The sequence below is a fragment of the Hoplias malabaricus genome, chromosome 1, assembly GCF_029633855.1.
Source record: "Hoplias malabaricus isolate fHopMal1 chromosome 1, fHopMal1.hap1, whole genome shotgun sequence".
In the NCBI taxonomy this organism is placed as follows: Eukaryota; Metazoa; Chordata; class Actinopteri; order Characiformes; family Erythrinidae; genus Hoplias; species Hoplias malabaricus.
The window spans coordinates 7,944,616-7,962,230 of NC_089800.1; the positions used below are offsets into that span (position 1 = coordinate 7,944,616).

At 40.3% G+C, this 17,615-nt stretch overlaps 1 protein-coding gene across 2 annotated transcripts in view; it reads right to left on the bottom strand.

Moving 5' to 3' along the window:
- Positions 1-444: 444 nt before the first annotated feature.
- rnf144b (ring finger protein 144B) overlaps positions 445-17,615 on the bottom strand; it is a 32,436-nt gene continuing 15,265 nt past the window's right edge. The window contains exons 1-14 of one of the 2 annotated variants that reach the window (XM_066645472.1): positions 13,487-13,578; positions 13,133-13,209; positions 11,653-11,725; positions 9,802-9,917; positions 8,162-8,187; positions 7,936-8,073; positions 7,734-7,843; positions 7,003-7,098; positions 6,837-6,920; positions 6,507-6,633; positions 6,305-6,410; positions 5,425-5,607; positions 2,388-2,462; positions 445-2,101 (exon numbers count right to left, since the gene is read on the bottom strand). In XM_066645472.1, coding sequence (XP_066501569.1) covers positions 2,018-2,101; positions 2,388-2,462; positions 5,425-5,607; positions 6,305-6,410; positions 6,507-6,633; positions 6,837-6,920; positions 7,003-7,098; positions 7,734-7,843; positions 7,936-8,073; positions 8,162-8,187; positions 9,802-9,917; positions 11,653-11,725; positions 13,133-13,209; positions 13,487-13,514 — 1,323 coding nt within the window. In that variant the 5' untranslated portion in view covers positions 13,515-13,578 and the 3' untranslated portion in view covers positions 445-2,017. Of the gene's footprint in view, positions 2,102-2,387; positions 2,463-5,424; positions 5,608-6,304; positions 6,411-6,506; positions 6,634-6,836; positions 6,921-7,002; positions 7,099-7,733; positions 7,844-7,935; positions 8,074-8,161; positions 8,188-9,801; positions 9,918-11,652; positions 11,726-13,132; positions 13,210-13,486; positions 13,579-17,615 lie in introns of those variants that run through there. The other variant, XM_066645481.1, reaches the window with a different exon arrangement.

The window sequence follows — 17,615 nt, forward strand, 5'->3', positions numbered from 1 at the left end:
GAATTAATTTAACACAATTACTGAATATTTTCTGGGGATTCTTTAAATTATAGGATAACTCAATACATAATTTATGCACTGCAATTAACATTAAGTGCTAAATGTAGAGTAATTTTCACTTTATCAGCAGTGTCCAAAGTTTTTGAGAGAAACAAAATGTTTTTATAATTTATACTTTTCTCTAAGATATTCGTGTACTTTTATTATCCTCCTGCCTGTCCCTTCCATTTTCACAGGGCCCTCATTCCTCCCGAAACCATTCCACTTTAATACTACAGGCCCCACCCTCTTTCCTGACCCATTCCCTTTTACACCTGCATTTTACAAATTTATATATCTTTCTATCTTCCCCCTCTCCCCCTTTCCCTCAGTATCTACAAAAGAAATCCCTCTAAGTATATGTTCTTCAGGCTGATGGTAATAATAATAATAATAATAATAATGTGTAATTATTTGTCATTGTACAACGTACAACAAAATTTGTCTTTTGCATTTAACCCATCTTTGGCAGTGAACACACACCCAGAGCGGTATACTCATGACCTAGCTATGTGCAGTGCATTCATTCATTATCTGTAAGCGCTAATCCAGTTCAGGGTCACGGTGGGTCCAGAGCCTACCTGGAATCATTGAGCGCAAGGCGGGAATACACACTGGAGGGGGCGCCAGTTCTTCACAGGTCAACACAAACACACACACACACTTACACCTACGTACACTTTTGAGTCGCCAATCCACCTACCAACGTGTGTTTTTGGACTGTGGGAGGAAACCGGAGCACCCGGAGGAAACCCACGCAGATACAGGGAGAACACACCAACTTCTCACAGAGCGGAAAACGAACCCACAACCTCCAGGTCCCTGGAGCTGTGTGACTGTGACACTACCTGCTGCTATGTGCAGTTGTCACACTCTATGTGTCTGAAACACCTTGGATTCAGAAAATTCAGTTTCCTGGCTCATCCTCTAGAACAGGGGTCGGCAACCCGCGGCTCCAGAGCCACATGCGGCTCTTTGATCCCTCTGATGCGGCTCAGCTTTTGAAAATAATTAATGAGTATTTAATTAAAATGTATTTTATTTTAGTTCGTTCATTTTCAAAATGTAATTCTATGAAGTTTATGGCGATCTTGTAACATCTAAAATATTTTGTCGCTCTTAATACACGTCACAACTTCCAACGTGCGACACCCACCAGTGTGCGGTTTCTGGAACTTTCTGACCGCTGACTGCACGGCGCCAGTAAAAGGATGATGGCACGCAGAGAGAGGACAGCATTTTTGTTTGCTGCCAGTGGATAATTTAAGTTCGGCGTTTTTTTCATTACTACAAGGACTCAAATAGACACTGAGTATTTTACTTAACCGTCAACCGAACATCTTTTTTTCAGAGTTAAAAATGTTTTGTTGCATGCAGAAATGTTATTTCATTTTCTCTGCAGTCGTTCATTAATTTCATAAATGTAACACAGTATAGTTTGTTTATACATAGCACAAAGGCATAAAACCCTGTTATGCGCAGTGTTATTTCATTTAAAATTTCTAAAGGGTTTTGTGGCTCCCAGTGTTTTCTTTACAGTGTGAAACAGGTCCAAACGGCTCTTTGAGTGGTAAAGGTTGCCGACCCCTGCTCTAGAACATCAAACACCTTGCATACATTTGTACACATTCTACATGAATAACAGAATGAACCCGCTTATCTTTGCTGTAAAACATATACATGGTTACATTTTTACAGAAAATTACGTCATATCTTTTTCTGTCTGTTTTACAAAATACTGACATTATGTAAATCAATTAGGAAAAGAATTAGAGGCCGATTTCCTGATTCTCTAATACTAGCTAACGGTTGTGTTACATTAGTTAATTGTTATACTATTTAGTCATATCCAAAGATTATACAACAAATTATTCACAGAAAAATAATCTATGATGTAATCAATGACTCAATAATATCAGGCATGGACCCACATGTAACTCTTCTTCAAAACATTATCATTACCATAATCACTGTCATTTCACAGGTAGTGATTAAGGACAGATTCATATTTTTCTTGCTTCCCAGATGTAATTTTCGGCTCTTCGTTTTGCTTGATGAACTCCTGTAAATAAACACACACAATGATATGTGAACACATTACGCCTTTAAAGAAAACACAGGTAGGGCAGGACATTGCCTCTGTTGAAACAAAACCTTAATCTCCATTTTGTTTTTTTAAAAATCTAGTGCTCTCTTCTGATGTAAATGCTCCAAACTGCCCTGGAAAAACACTGTTATTTTACAAAGACTATTATTACACTTATCTTTAGAATGCTTTTCTTTCTTGTATCAACATTTTGGAGATGTGGTTTTGTTCCTGACAGTGACTATATGAAATGGTGTTAAACCTCCAGGTCTTCCAGTGTTGCACTGCCCTCTTCTACCTTCCGACCGATCCCATGACTGAAGCTTATGTAACGTTCCTGCACAACACAAACCACATCACATCTGCGTAAGAGCTCTGATCCTAGATCAGCTTTTGTTTTTTTACATTAGAATGAATTTAGTCATGTGGGCAGAGAGGAGCTGATCCTTGAGCATTTGTTGTAAAACATACACACTGATCACCATGTTTCAAATACAGTCTCCAGAACAACACGGGGAGTTTAGCAGTGTTTTCCAAGTTCACTGGAGGAGATTGAGGTTCTGCTTCAGTGTGTTGCTTGTCTCATTAAAAGGGACATTTTCCTTAACCACCACAGTTTAGTTCTGAGTGTGTTGGTTATGTTTTAAGCTTTTGTGTTCCATTATGAACAAGACGAGCTATTCAGCTGCCACCATCTTGCTCATTTGTTGGGTCTGTAACCATGACAACAGCGCTCTGATTGGTTGGCCAGATTTTTAATAGCCTTAAGGCTATAGTCAGTGAAGTTCAGATTGAAAGTTACTATTGTAGGACCCTTTGTATAACCCTTGGTTCGTTGGTATTTTATTTTCTATGGACGTTGTAGAGAAAGGAGGAGAAAACGTCATTTCCCATAATCTTTTATTTTTCGCGCTCTTTCTCCAACTGTTTCCTGTAAATTCCCGGGAGAATTGGCCAATCAAGTGCAGTTAGGTGTGATTGACAGGTCATTCACCTATCAAGTGTTGGTAGAGCAGAAAATCCAGGGAGAGAGAGCTGCTGCAGAGGCTGGAGAAGTTTTATCTCTGTTTTGGTGAAGTTTATCCTCCGTTTGTTTTTGGAAGCGAAAACCTACAGGAATTGGCCTTAAATTTACTGTGGAGGGTTTTTTTTTTACTTGAGTTTTATTAACAGCTCTGGACGTTCAGCTCAACACTGGACACTTTGGCTGCGCTAGCAATAACTTACTGCTAGTAGAAGCTAGTTGTTCGTAGCTTCGTGTATCCTCTGCAGTGGTTTCGTGACTCTCCTTTTCAATAGCGACCATGCTGTGTGTGGACTGCCTCGTTTTGGTGACTACCTTGAGGACTACGATTAACAAAGCTAGTTTTGTTAATCGTAGTGGTTTTGCATTTTCATGTGCACCAACGATATGGGCCCCAACGATAAACTGTAAACCAGTCACTTTAAGTGACTGACCCTGAACTGTCACAGATACAGATACAGCAGTTACAGATAATGAATGAATGAATGAATAGTTTCACCCTAAAAAAGTTATATCAAAAGACAATTGTCAACAAAAGCCATTACAGATGTTTTATGTCAGTTTATGCCAGCTGTCATGAAAGCCTTATTAAGGTGTCACTTTGCCTCATGAACAATGAGCTACAGTAAAGCGCAAAGAGATGTTTGTGAGATAATGTGAGAAACACAGTGGGGAAAATATGCATTTGATACACTGCCGATTTTGCAAGTTTTCCCACCTACAAAGAATGATGAGGTCTGTCATTTTTGGTGCAATTATTAAAAATGGAAGAAACACAAGATGATTGTCAATCTTCTTCAGTCTGGGGCTCCATGCAAGATTCCACCTCGTGGGGTCAGGATGATTCTGAGAAAGGTCAGGAATCAGCCCAGAGATACACAGGAGGACCTGGTCAATGACCTGAAGAGAGCTGGGACCACAGTCTCAAAGATGACCATTAGTAACGCACTACGCCGTCATGGATTAAAATCCTGCAGGGCACGCAGTCCCCCTGCTCATGCCAGACCCGTCTGAAGTTCGCCGATGACCATCTGCATGATTCAGAGGAGGCATGGTCATGTGGTCAGATGAGTCCAAAATAGATCTTTCTGGTATCAACTCCACTCGCTGTGTTTGGAGGAAGAAGAAGGATGAGTACAACCCCAAGAACACTATCCAGACCATGAAGCATGCAGGTGGAAACATTATATTTTGGGGTGCTTTTCTGCAAAGGGGACAGGACAACTGCACCGTATTGAAGGGAGGATGGATGGGGTCATGTATCGTGAGATTTTGGCCAACAACCTCCTTCCCTCAGTAAGAGCATTGAAGATGGGTCGTGGCTGGGTCTTCCCACAGGACAATGACCCGAAACACAGCCAGGGCGACTAAGGATTGGCTCCGTAAGAAGGTCCTGGAGTGGCCTATCCAGTCTCCAGACCTGAACCAAATAGAAAATCTTTGGAGAAAGCTGAAACCCAATGTTGCCCAGCGACAGCCCCGAAACCTGAAAGATCTGGAGAAGCTCTGTATGGAGGAGTGGGCCAAAATCCCTGCTGCAGTTTATGCAAACTTGGTCAAGAACTACAGGAAACGTCTGACCTCTGTAACAAAGGTTTCTGTACCAAATATTAAGTTCTGGTTTTCCAACCATCCATCCATTTTCCACCGCTTATCCGGGTCCGGATTGCGGGGGGAAGCAGTCAGAGTAAAGAAAATCAGACCTCCCTCTCCCCAGCCACTTCTTCCAGCTCCTCCGGGGTTATACCAAGGCGTTCCCAGGCCAGTCGAGACATGTAGTCTCTCCAGCGTGTTCTTGGTCTGCCCCAGGGCCTCCTCCCCGTTGGACATGCCCGGAACACCTCTCCAGGAAGGCGTCCAGGAGGCATCCGGACCAGATCCCCGAACCACCTCAACTGGCTCCTCTCGACGTGGAGGAGCAGCGGCTCCACTCCGAGTCTCTCCCGGATGTCCGAGCTCCTAACCCTATCTCTAAGGGAGAGTCCAGACACCCTGCGGAGAAAACTCATTTCTGGTTTTCTATTGTATCAAATACTTATTTCATGCAATAAAGTGCTAATTAATCACATTGTATGATTTTCTAGATTCTTTTTGTTTTAGATTCTGTCCCTCACAGTTGAAGTGTACCTACGATAATACTTACAGACCTCTCCATTCTTAGTAGGTGGGAAAATTTGCAAAATCGGCAGTGTATCAAGTACTTATTTTCCCCACTGTACATGAGATTGTAAAATCCTACAGTACAAAAACGTATTATAGAAGTTGCTATGATTACCTGTAGCATTTTCTTCATGACTCCTTCCTCCATGATCCTAACAGCATTTCTGAGTCCCCGAGCGAAAGCGTCCATGGCAGCGATGTGAGCGATGAATAAATCCTCCAAGTCAGTCGATTCTCTCCGAACCTTGGCGTCAAAGTTTAACCCCCCAGGCTGTAGGCCTCCCTGCTCAATAACAGCCTAAGGGGTTGTCAAAAAATGTGTTTTCTTCAGGTATATCGATGTAACATCCTCTCTCTGCTTGAGTTTTCTTACATATATTCTCAGAAGAGTAGGGACAATGACATGACAGTGTTATATTAGTGCAGCAGGCACTGTATTGTTGCTGGTATTTATAAAATGTGTGTACTCTCAGTGGACATTTAAGTAGAAACACCAGTCTTGTTGAAAAATGAAACACTATAGTCCTAATTTGTTCCGTGCACAATATATTAGCCCGGGGCTGCCCCCATTTTGCTCATGAGACTGTTTGATTTGACCTCCCAGAAACAAAACCCCTTACCCAATTAAAGAACCAACATATGTCTAAGCTCTATGTTATAGTAAGAAGATACATATGTAATATATAGTCGCTGTCCAATTAAAAACCTGTATCTCCATGGCTGTGGATGTTAAAATTACTACATCATTTGAACACAGCAGCTGTCTTTCATACTGTGTGAACATTTCATGAAGAATGGACCAATAGAAACACTCCAAAATTAATTGGAATAAAACCTTCTTTCTCTTGTAAATGTTATTATTTTGGGAAATACATATTTTTAATTGGACAGTTACTACATATATATTAGTGCCTAGAATTGCCAGTGAATTATGTATCCACTCAGCCGTGTCTTGTAAGGGAACGTTAATATTAAATGTACATGCTTTAAGTCACCTTCATCACAATTGTGGTATTCCTGATGTCCATGGGAAACTGATCCGTCTCCCAACCCAAATCAGGGGATCCAGTGTTGGAGTCCACAGAACCCAGCATTCCAAACCTGCATCATATACCCATACACAATCAATGGCCTGCACAAACAAACATGGCATTCAAATTTTCCAAAACGGGTAATAATTAATAATAAGCACCGTACGTAGAGGCCATGATGATGTCATGTTCATAAGAATGTCCTGCCAATGTGGTGTGGTTGGGCTCAATATTAAGCTTGAAGTCCTTGTCCAGTCCGAAGTGCTTCAAAAAGCCAATGACACTCATAGCATCTGTTAAGATGAAGAGATCACAACTACGGACTTGGAAAGGCTTTTTAGTTGCTGTTTTGGAGATGGTCAGTATGTTTTTCTTTTTTTTTTTTAAACATATAACAGAATTACATAGTATTTTCATGTATGATACTACAGTCAATCAAAAAGCAAGTGCCATGTACAGGAATAGTTGTTATAAGAAATATGTGCTACAGACTTACCATAGTCATACTGATGTTTGCATGGCTCCTTCGGCTTGGGCTCAATAAGAAACTGGCATTTCAAGCCAATCTTCTGTTTATAAGCTGTACATGAGACTAAGGTTATTATTTAATGGGAAAACATGACCTGATTACTCAGGAACAGAATCCAAACTTAACTTCGTACCTACTGCCATTTTAAAGAAGTTGGCCATGTGCTTCAGTTCAGCTGCTACGTTTGTGTTGAGTATGGACAGAAAGCCTTCTCGGCCGCCCCAGAACACTGGCCAAACACAGGCAGAATACGGTTATAGTTAAAACAATTAACAACAATCACGCTTTTGAAAATCAAGCTATAAACGGATAGTTTGGTGCAACAAATCTAATTTATGTCATTTTCCCTTCACCCCAAAGATAATCAGTTAATCAGCAGATGTTTGATGTTCACTGTGCAACTGCTTCAGAAATCTTCACATATTCGCTTCCATCTATTTAAATAGCTGTAGTAGCAGCCATCTTGAAATTTGAAACTTGTTTTTTATGTAAAAAATTAAATAAAATGTGCAATTATTTGTCATTCTTCAACACACACACACACACTAATGCACTAGGGGTTGTGAACACACATTCCAGCCATGGACTGAGTGGCACCAGCATAACAAAAGGTCCAAACCTGGGTGTCGCTCACTGAATGGGAGAGATGGGATGTATTTACCACACAAAAGGCAAGCCCTGTAAATCTTGCTACAGCTCCTGCTATAGGACAATTTGAAAATTTCCTTATGCAAATAACCAGAAGGGGTTTGGGAGTGATCCGTCAAGAACTATTACATACAGAGGGGCCACATTTATTGTTAGTATGAAAAGCATTTGTTTTTTGGATTTTCTATGCATTGTTACTGTGTACCGCGCACTTACCAAAGTTTTCAGCCCCAAGCTTTTTGGCTATTTCAAGACCTTTTTTCACCTGTGCTCCAGCATAGGCCAAAACATGGCAGTCTGGGTTAGTGGAGGCTCCATTCATATACCTACATGTACAATTCAGAGGATCAATTTGATGCAGGGCTCAAAAGATACATATTCTGTACGAATGCTTACTGTTACAAGACTTTTACGTGACCTGGGATGAGCAAACAAGTTGCAGGTGATCCACAGCACTTTAACCCCTGTCTGCTTCTGAAGCTGCAGAGCCACGTCTGTAATCTCATCCAAGTTCTTATTGGATTCCTCTAAAGTGCGGCCCTCGGGGGCCATGTCCCTGAAACAGACACGTTATCAATTCTAAATACACACACAAGTGAGATTCAGGATGTATTCCTGAATGATTAACTTAGCCTAATACGTACCTGTCATGAAATGTATAGTATTTCACCTAGAATCAAAAAGAAAACAATGTGAGCTTTTGCGTTCTATGTATTAGGCTTGTAGTTCTAGTTCAGGTTTCTTGTGACTGACCAAACTGAATATTACATTGTTTATTGTTGTTATCATTAAAAGAAAAATCCTGCATCCTTAAAATGTTAACTTCACAGAACAAGGCCATAACATTCAGTCATTCATTCATTCATTATCTGTAACCCTTATCCAGTTCAGGGTCGCGGTGGGTCCAGAGCCTACCTGGAATCATTGGGCGCAAGGCGGGAATACACCCTGGAGGGGGCCATAACATTCGTAATTTATGTAAAATATATTCCGTGTCACAAATGACAGCATCTAAGCTCAAATAATAAAGAACAAGCACTGAATGCCTAGGCCGTCATTTCTGCTGAACAGATACCCAGATTCCCGAGCGGCACGGTGGTGCAGCAGGTAGTGTTTCAGTCAAACAGCTCCAGGGACTTGGAGGTTGTGTGTACGATTTCCGCTCTGGGTGAGGAGTTTGTTGTGTTCTCCCTGTGTCCACGTGGGTTTCCTCCGGGTGCTCCGGTTTCCTCCCACGGTCCAAAAACACACGTTGGTAGGTGGATTGGTGACTCAAAAGTGTCCATAGTTGTGAATGTGTGAGTGTGTCACCCTGTGAAGAACTGGCGCCCCCTCCAGGGTGTATTCCCGCCTTGCGCCCAGTGATTCCAGGTAGGCTCTGGACCCAACACGACCCTGAACTGGATGAGCGCTTACAGACAATGAGTGAATGAAGATAACCTCTTCGCACATTTCTCCAAAGTAACTCAGTCAATCAGTCACCAGGCAAAAGGCACTTCTAGGCAATAAAATAAAAGGAACAACATTTTGAAGATTAATGCTGGTGATATGATACAATTTATGAAAAGGTGTGTCCAGAGTAGAACAATGCTCCTGGCTTAGCCCTCTCATCTGGTGACTGCAAGTTTGAATTTAGGTGAAGCCTGGAGCCGTAGAGAGCACATTGTCCTCTGTCTCGGGGCAGGGGGACGGGAGGACGTCCCTTTCTGTCAGTTGATGTGACAGATCTGGACACTTTGCTTTCTCTGATGCTGCGCTACATTATTCAGTAGAGATGCATCTGAGGCAGTTTGAAAAGAAGCAGTGGGTTGGCCTCACTTGCCTCAAAGGAAGCACAACTGGGGGGAGACTAAATAATGTGTGGAATAGCAGATTAACAATTAAAATACAATAAAATATATCAACACTTGGGAGCAATACTAACATTGGATAAACAAATATGTCATTGCTAAACAATGTGTCTCATAGAGTAGATCTGTATGGCATATCTAATCAGAACCCCAGCTTTTTCTCCCAATGAAATATTGCAAAAGGCTTGATATGTAAAAATAAGTATTTGTAAAATGTATTCCCATATATCTACTCACTGCTATGGGCACAGCAAAACACAGCTGTATGTGTTGCCCTACTGTGTTTGTATTTTAATAAAATAATTACAAATTTAAAAATGAAATTAATATATTTATTTAACTGCAGCACTTTAAAAACAATCACAATTTCCATTCATACATGTAGCCTGCTGTGTATGTGAAAAATAGAAATGAACACACAGAAATGACCTTACACCAAGTTTTGTAAAGAACTCAAAGGCAGCACTGAGTCTTTTCTTTGCCATCTCCATGTCACTGTCTCCCTCATTCCACGGCCTGTGAAGGGTCGCTGACCCAAACGGGTCGGCGCCTGAGAAAAAGAGCAAAGAGAATTCTTGTATGAGGTAAGTGTGCGCAATACAGCAAATTATAACATCATGATACCTAAATACACTGTCCGTAAACACACTATGTATGCTGATATTCTGGTTTTCTCTGGGTCAGGAACAGTTGGAATGTTTAAAATGCACCAGATAAACAAGAATGTTTTTTTCTAAAAGCAGGTATTTGCAAAAAGAAGAAAAGAAGGGGACGAAGCTAATAGAAAGAACTACAGGGAAAATAAATGAATCGAATCCAAAACTGTAACAAACTTATCTTGCAATAGGATTGCATTTCTTTTTGTGGGTATTAGAGTGTCTGCATCGTTTAAATATGATAGTCTTTGAATTAAAAAGAGATCATTTCAAGATCATTAAAATATGAGTGCGGACTAGGTATTTGTATCAATTAATATCAATGTGCAGTATCACAGAAAAGCTTTTACTGCACAATATCTGGAATAATAATATAAAAAAAGCAAGATAATGAGACAATGTTCTCCAGGGACCTGGAGGTTGTGGGTTTGAGTTCCGCTCTGGGTGACTGTCTGTGAAGAGTGTGGTGTGTTCTCTCTGTGTCTGCGTGGGTTTCCTCCGGGTGACAGTCTGTGAGGAGTGAGGTGTATTCTCTCTGTGTCTGTGTGGGTTTCCTCCGGGTGACTGTCTGTGAGGAGTTTGGTGTGTTCTCCCTGTGTCTGTGTGGGTTTCCTCCGGGTGACTGTCTGTGAGGAGTGTGGTGTGTTCTCTCTGTGTCTGCGTGGGTTTCCTCTAGGTGACAGTCTGTGAGGAGTGAGGTGTATTCTCTCTGTGTCTGCGTGGGTTTCCTCCGGGTGACTGTCTGTGAGGAGTGAGGTGTATTCTCTCTGTGTCTGTGTGGGTTTCCTCCGGGTGACTGTCTGTGAGGAGTTTGGTGTGTTCTCCCTGTGTCTGTGTGGGTTTCCTCCAGGTGACTGTCTGTGAGGAGTGTGGTGTGTTCTCCCTGCGTCTGCGTGGGTTTCCTCCGGGTGACTGTCTGTGAGGAGTTGGTGTGTTCTCCCTGTGTCTGCGTGGGTTTCCTCCGGGTGACTGTCTGTGAGGAGTTTGGTGTGTTCTCCCTGTGTCCGTGTGGGTTTCCTCCCACAGTCCAAAAACACGTTGGTAGGTGGATTGGCGACTCAAAAGTGTCCATATGTGTGAGTGTATGTCGCCATTTGAAGGACTGGCGCCCCCTCCAGGGTGTATTCCTGCCTTGCGCCCAATTATTCCGGGTAGGCTCCGGAGCCTCCATGACCCTGAACTGGGTAAGTGGTTACAGATAATGAATGAATGTATAAATATTGACAATACCCATGATATCTTAATAACACTACATAACATGATCGAATTTGTCATAATTACAGTAACATATTGCCCACTATTAAAGTAATTTAAAAAGCAATATCAGAAATATGAATCATACTCCCACAGTTTAGTGTCTCTGTAATGAACTGTGCTAATTCACCTTTAGAAAATATCCATTATTTATGGGCATTATTTAAATGCATTCCAAGCAGACGCCATTTTAATGACCCACTGATAAGTGGCATGGCCTCTTATGGCAGGCAGCTGTGTTATGCATATCGAGTGTGCTAATGGTGCTTGATGCTTGTTCATTTAAACTGCTCTGGCCTTTCAGCCCTGCCGCTTAACAGTCAAGTATCTATTGAAAGAGATGCGAGTACAATAGTAATGAATTCATGGCATTACCAGTTCCACAGAAGGAGTGCCAGTAACACACAGAGAATCTGAGCCAATCCTCCATCGTCCTGTCCAGCAAAATCTGCAAAGATAAAAACATCTCCCTTAAACTCTACTATACTGCAGACTGCATACACCAGAAGTATTTGTAAATATTTGTAGTATGTATAAATATTTGTAGATAACTCTTAAGTACTGAAATCTAAATTTAATTACTAATTTAATTCATTCATTCATTCATTCATTAATTGCTCTGTGATGGACTGGCGCCCCCTCCAGGGTGTATTCTGTGTCTGCGTGTGTTTCCTCCGGGTGACTGTCTGTGAGGAGTGTGGTGTGTTCTCCCTGTGTCTGCGTGGGTTTCCTCCGGGTGACTGTCTGTGAGGAGTGTGGTGTGTTCTCCCTGCGTCTGCGTGGGTTCCCTCCGGGTGACTGTCTGTGAGGAGTGTGGTGTGTTCTCCCTGTGTCTGCGTGGGTTTCCTCCGGGTGACTGTCTGTGAGGAGTTTGGTGTGTTCTCCCTGCGTCTGCGTGGGTTCCCTCCGGGTGACTGTCTGTGAGGAGTGTGGTGTGTTCTCCCTGTGTCTGCGTGGGTTTCCTCCGGGTGACTGTCTGTGAGGAGTTTGGTGTGTTCTCCCTGTGTCTGCGTGGGTTTCCTCCGGGTGACTGTCTGTGAGGAGTTTGGCGTGTTCTCCCTGTGTCTGCGTGGGTTTCCTCCGGGTGCTCCGGTTTCCTCCCACAGTCCAAAAACACACGTTGGTAGGTGGATTGGTGACTCAAAAGTGTCCGTAGGTGTGAGTGTGTTAGTGTGTGTCACCCTGTGAAGGACCGGCGCCCCCTCCATGGTGTGTTCCTGCCGTGCGGCCAGTGATTCTGGGTAGACTCCGGACCCACCGTGACCCTGATCTGGATAAGGGTTACAGACAATACCAGACCCCTCTAATGTTCTAACATTTTATGTATTATATTGAATCATCAGGTGTCCTCAAAATTTGGGGAGGAATAAAGGTCAAGACCCACTCTAAGGAGCATTAAAATGATTAATTCACAGGTTACATACCAATGCAACATGGTGTTGTTGTTGTTGTTTATTTTTATTAATCTTATTTTTCATATGGGCTGCACTTTATGAAGTGTGTTTTAAAAATAACTTGTTAACTATAGCTTGAAACCTTTATACATTTATTTATATATTTTATCAGGCAGCTCAACCTATTCTTATATGGCAGCCTGGCACCAGCAGCAAGGGCCCCTTGAGGAAAATAACGGACAAATATAAAGGAAACTACAAAACGTAGTTTACACATTCCGTGAGCAGAACAACTGGTACAATATCAGTTAGAACATTTCTAATGTTGTTTATAAACGCTGAGATTGACATAGTGATAACTGTCTTTCATTTTGACGTTTAACTTTTAGGGTGGCATTACTAACTATTCCTTTATATAAGAGGTATCCTAGCTAACGTACCCACGTCTCTCCAGCACTCACCTCTGTGGCATTGTAGTGTTTAAAACACAGCACCTCTTCAGCCCTGGCGTCTGGCACATAAGTAATCTTGGAAATCCCTAAAGTAACAATTAGATATTAAGTGCAGGAATAGATTACAGTTTACTAAGGAAGTTAACCTGAGGTAACAAAGCTACTTAAAGTGCTTCACTGACTACAAATCAGCTGAAACCTTGTGAACCTAGCCTGTGTCACTGAGTAAAGTTCATACTCCACAGCAATTCAGAGAAGCTTTTGGAAAACCATTATATATATTTTTCTGAGGACGTATCTAGATTCTCGAGCGTAAAATCTAGTTTACAGATTAAAATCATATGTATATTGGCCTATATTTACCACTGAAAAACTTCGAGGTCGTCGACATGGTCAAATTTCGCCAAGTTTCCAAGTTTTCTTGCGGTCCGACTTGTTTTTCTACAGCTAGCCACAAGATGTCGCCCCAATCACAATATGCTCTAACAGGTCGTGTCCTAAATTACTCTTCTATGTAGTGCACTATGAAGGTGGTTAAACAATAGATTCTATAAAGAAATGGTTCACAAATTTATTAGGCGGTATTTACAGAATTGTACTAATAGAGACGTTTTCTATTTGACTGTCTAAACTCTCGTTTTCAGGCATATTGATGCATTTGTTGAGTGCGGAATTCCTAATTTCATAAACTTCGAAGTGCACTACATAGAAAGATATGCGTTTGGGATGAAGCCCATGTATTCCCCTCACGTAGAGGCTATTGTAAAGGAGAAAGCCACCGAATTTTTTATATATGGATAGCATATAACCATGTTAAATTATTATATTTTTACACCTTATATATATATATATATATAATCTCATTATCATTATCTATAACCGCTTATCCAATTCAGGGTCGCGGGGGTCCAGAGCCTACCTGGAATCATTGGGCGCAAGGCAGGAATACACCCTGGAGGGGGCGCCAGTCCTTCACAGGGCTATATATATATATATATATATATATATATATATATATATATATATATATATATATATATATATATATATATATATATATATATATATATATATATATATATATATATATATATATATATATATATATGTGTGTGTGTGTGTGTTTTAAAAATTCAATGAAATTGCTAACTGATTTTATAGACTGAAACTTAGCATTAGCTCAAAGGCTAATCTCGGCGAATCACTGCTGTAGAAACCTAGACAAAAAGTTTAAATCTCAGTACCTCATTTATTTTATTGTAATGATGTAGTACAAAATATCTGATGGAAAAAAAGAGCAACAGAAATGTAAAAACACAAGACTGCATCCACATTCACATGACACAGAATACAATAAACCAAAAGAAAAAAAAAGATTAATCATTGCCTTTGGTCTGGTAACTGATCAAGAATCAGAACAAAATTGTAGCAGAAAGGACATTATATTCACATACTACTGCCACAGCCCTGCCATGTTCTCATTTAAAACACAAAATACAGTGCTACTTCCATGAACACATACCGCTTGCATTGGCAGAGAAAGCGTCACTCCCGAATCCCTTTTCTGCTGTTTTTATTAAATAAAGATATTTTTGCATAATACAATGGAAGGCAAAAGAAACCCAGCAAACACCAGGTGCTGGAAACTGAGGCACTTTAGTGCCTTGGCAAACCGGCCCAACTGCCCCTCAATGCAAGCTGGAGTCAAAGTTTAGCCTCACATTTTCACAAACCGATTAAATTGTGTAAATCTAAACATTTAAAGGAGCAATCAATCATTTTCTCAAAAAAAAAAAAAAAAAAAAAAAAATTCACACAATGAAAAACTTTAAACTGATACATAAATAGATGGATGTATCAGAGAGACTGCACTAAACCTACTTCAAACATGGCCGCTCCTATTTGGGGGACCCGTTCTATGAAGCAGGTAATGGTGCATTTCAGGACTACAAAGCTTTTTGAATCTTTATATAATGTAATTGGCCCTTTATATAAAATACCTACAAATAGTTAAATATCACTTTCATAAATAGCATAGCTCTTGGTAAAAAATATATTATTCCTTTTAACCACAGCAGTTTATTTATATGAAAATCAGGCAGAATCAAACGTATAGCCCAGGTACATTTAAGCCCTCAGCAAGCAAGCGTTAACTAACGCAATGAACTACATTATAAACTCCTCTTAATTTCAGTAATTAGAATGATGTGTAACACACAATAACATAAGTTTATAAAACAATGACAGATCAACAAATAACCTACTGCTTTCTTGGCTAAATCCTTTGCCTGGTGTTTGGTTGAGTCTCAATGCGTATTAGTTCCCTACTTAATGAATTAAGTTAAGGATTCTTTTGATTTAGAGGACTAGACCTGAAAACACTTTCTAGGAAACATGGCCTGTGCAAACTATGTTTGAATTCAGTAGCCCAGCACTTAGCAAATCACCCAGTGACTAGGAAACACATGGCAAGGAATTGAAAAATAGTTAAATAAATAAATATAAAATTAAAACCCTCAGTATTTAGAATGTATGTAAAGGTTTTATGCTTGTGGAATGACTGGGGATTAGACAACATTCTTGAATTTGTTTTTGTCGATTTAGTTTGCCATATGCTGTGGGGCACAATAAAAGGTAATTAATGATTTAGCCCTAGTATCATTTTAAATGATATGAATACTCTATGAATTGTTGATGTAAATGCAATCTTAAGCTTTAGGAAGGTGCTGTATAAATAAAGTTTTCTTCTTTTATTTTTATCTAGTAGTAGCAGTAGATGTTGTATATTGGGACCTCCACCAAAATGGCTAAGTCACTGCATTGAAAATACGGTTTGATTTGGAGCACAAGCTGAAACACGATAGCTGATTGGTTGACAAAGTGCACATGTGCAGAATAAAATGGTGAAAATTGTAACAGTCAAAGTACATTAGTGGAATTCACTGCTTACCAGTGGCCTCAAAATGGTGTTAAACATTAAACATTCAAAGAGAAATGCTTAAAGTTTAGTTCTGTTCAACATAAAATCACTTCCATTTATGAAAAATTAAGGACAAAGCTAAATGTTAATCCTCCCGCAACTCCTACATCCAGCTTGCTTTGAGGAGCTACTGCACCCCCATGTGTTTTGGCATGTATTAGTGATAAAGTACAGTAGATAGCACTAGAGTGCAGATGATACAGCACTGCTTATGCGAGCTGTGGTTTAGAACAATACATTATGCTACTGAATCTGGTGGCTTTTTTTTCTTTGACATCTTTTTTTTCTTCTTTTTCTCTGCTTTCTTCCTATGGCAAGGCTTGCACACACAGCACAGGATGCATGGAGAGGCCAGCAGAAGTAGAGGGGATGTCACCAGCACGATGAGGGTGACGCCCACCAGGATGCCCACCACCTGGACAGAGCATAAAGATGGAGGTTAGGGAGGTAAAGTTTTACACAAGAATCAAACAAAAATATGTTGTATACGAACAGATGCTGCAGCTACATTAAAGGAAGTGGCTTAGAAATTAGAAATATTTTAGTAGTACGCATTAAATGAGAGTCATATTTACCTCTAATAAACAACAAAGGATATTGATGAATTTTTTTTTAAAATTTGTACATTTCACACATCCAGTATAATAGTATAAAACAATGATTAATAACCCCCCGTTCCATTTCTAACCCTAAGCCCTTTATGGATATGTGCACATTTGATGTGTTGTTCAAGGAGTCGGAGCGTTAAGAGCAGAATAGGACAATCCCAACCTTCAGTTGTTTAAATCACTGTGGGTTAAACACAAAACTGGGCGAGGGGCACAAGTGTGAGTACTGGGACAGGGGGAAATAATTTTTATGATTTTTCCTTGATGTGTATTAGTGATGTGTCGGTTGCGAACGAACCGGTTCAAAGAGCCGACTCTTGTAAATGAACGATGAGAGCCGGTTCCCGTCTAAGACCGAGCCATTTTTTCTAAGGCGTGTCATTCAACCAATCAGAGAACAACAAGCAAGCTCCAACCCTCCAACCCTCCGAGCTGAGACACTTGGTTTTCCTGAATGCCAATCTGCCTTCCAAAAAATAGTTGAAGAAAATGTTAAATCAGTTAAATGTTTGTTGACAGTTGTGGTTGTTTTAATCACTACCGATGAATGCTGCTGTTTTGCACTTTGTATTTGTTTATTTATTTTATTACACAGAAATGGATGATTATTTAATTTAATAAACTATTTTGTAATACCTACCTTTTGAGTTCCATTGGCTATATTTCAGAGTTTACAAGTGATTTTTTATTAAGGTGTTTAAATAAAAATCCAGTTATTTATACAATTGAATGTGTGAGTGCAATCAGTGAGTTATTACAAGACAGCCATAAAAACAATTGGCCATTGCAACACTATTTATTATTTTTAATATTTTCTCCATAAAGTCATGTAAAATGTAGGCAATATTGTTCTGTACCAGTGGAAATAAGTGGTAAAACAGAGCCATTTAGGAGCCAAAAGAGC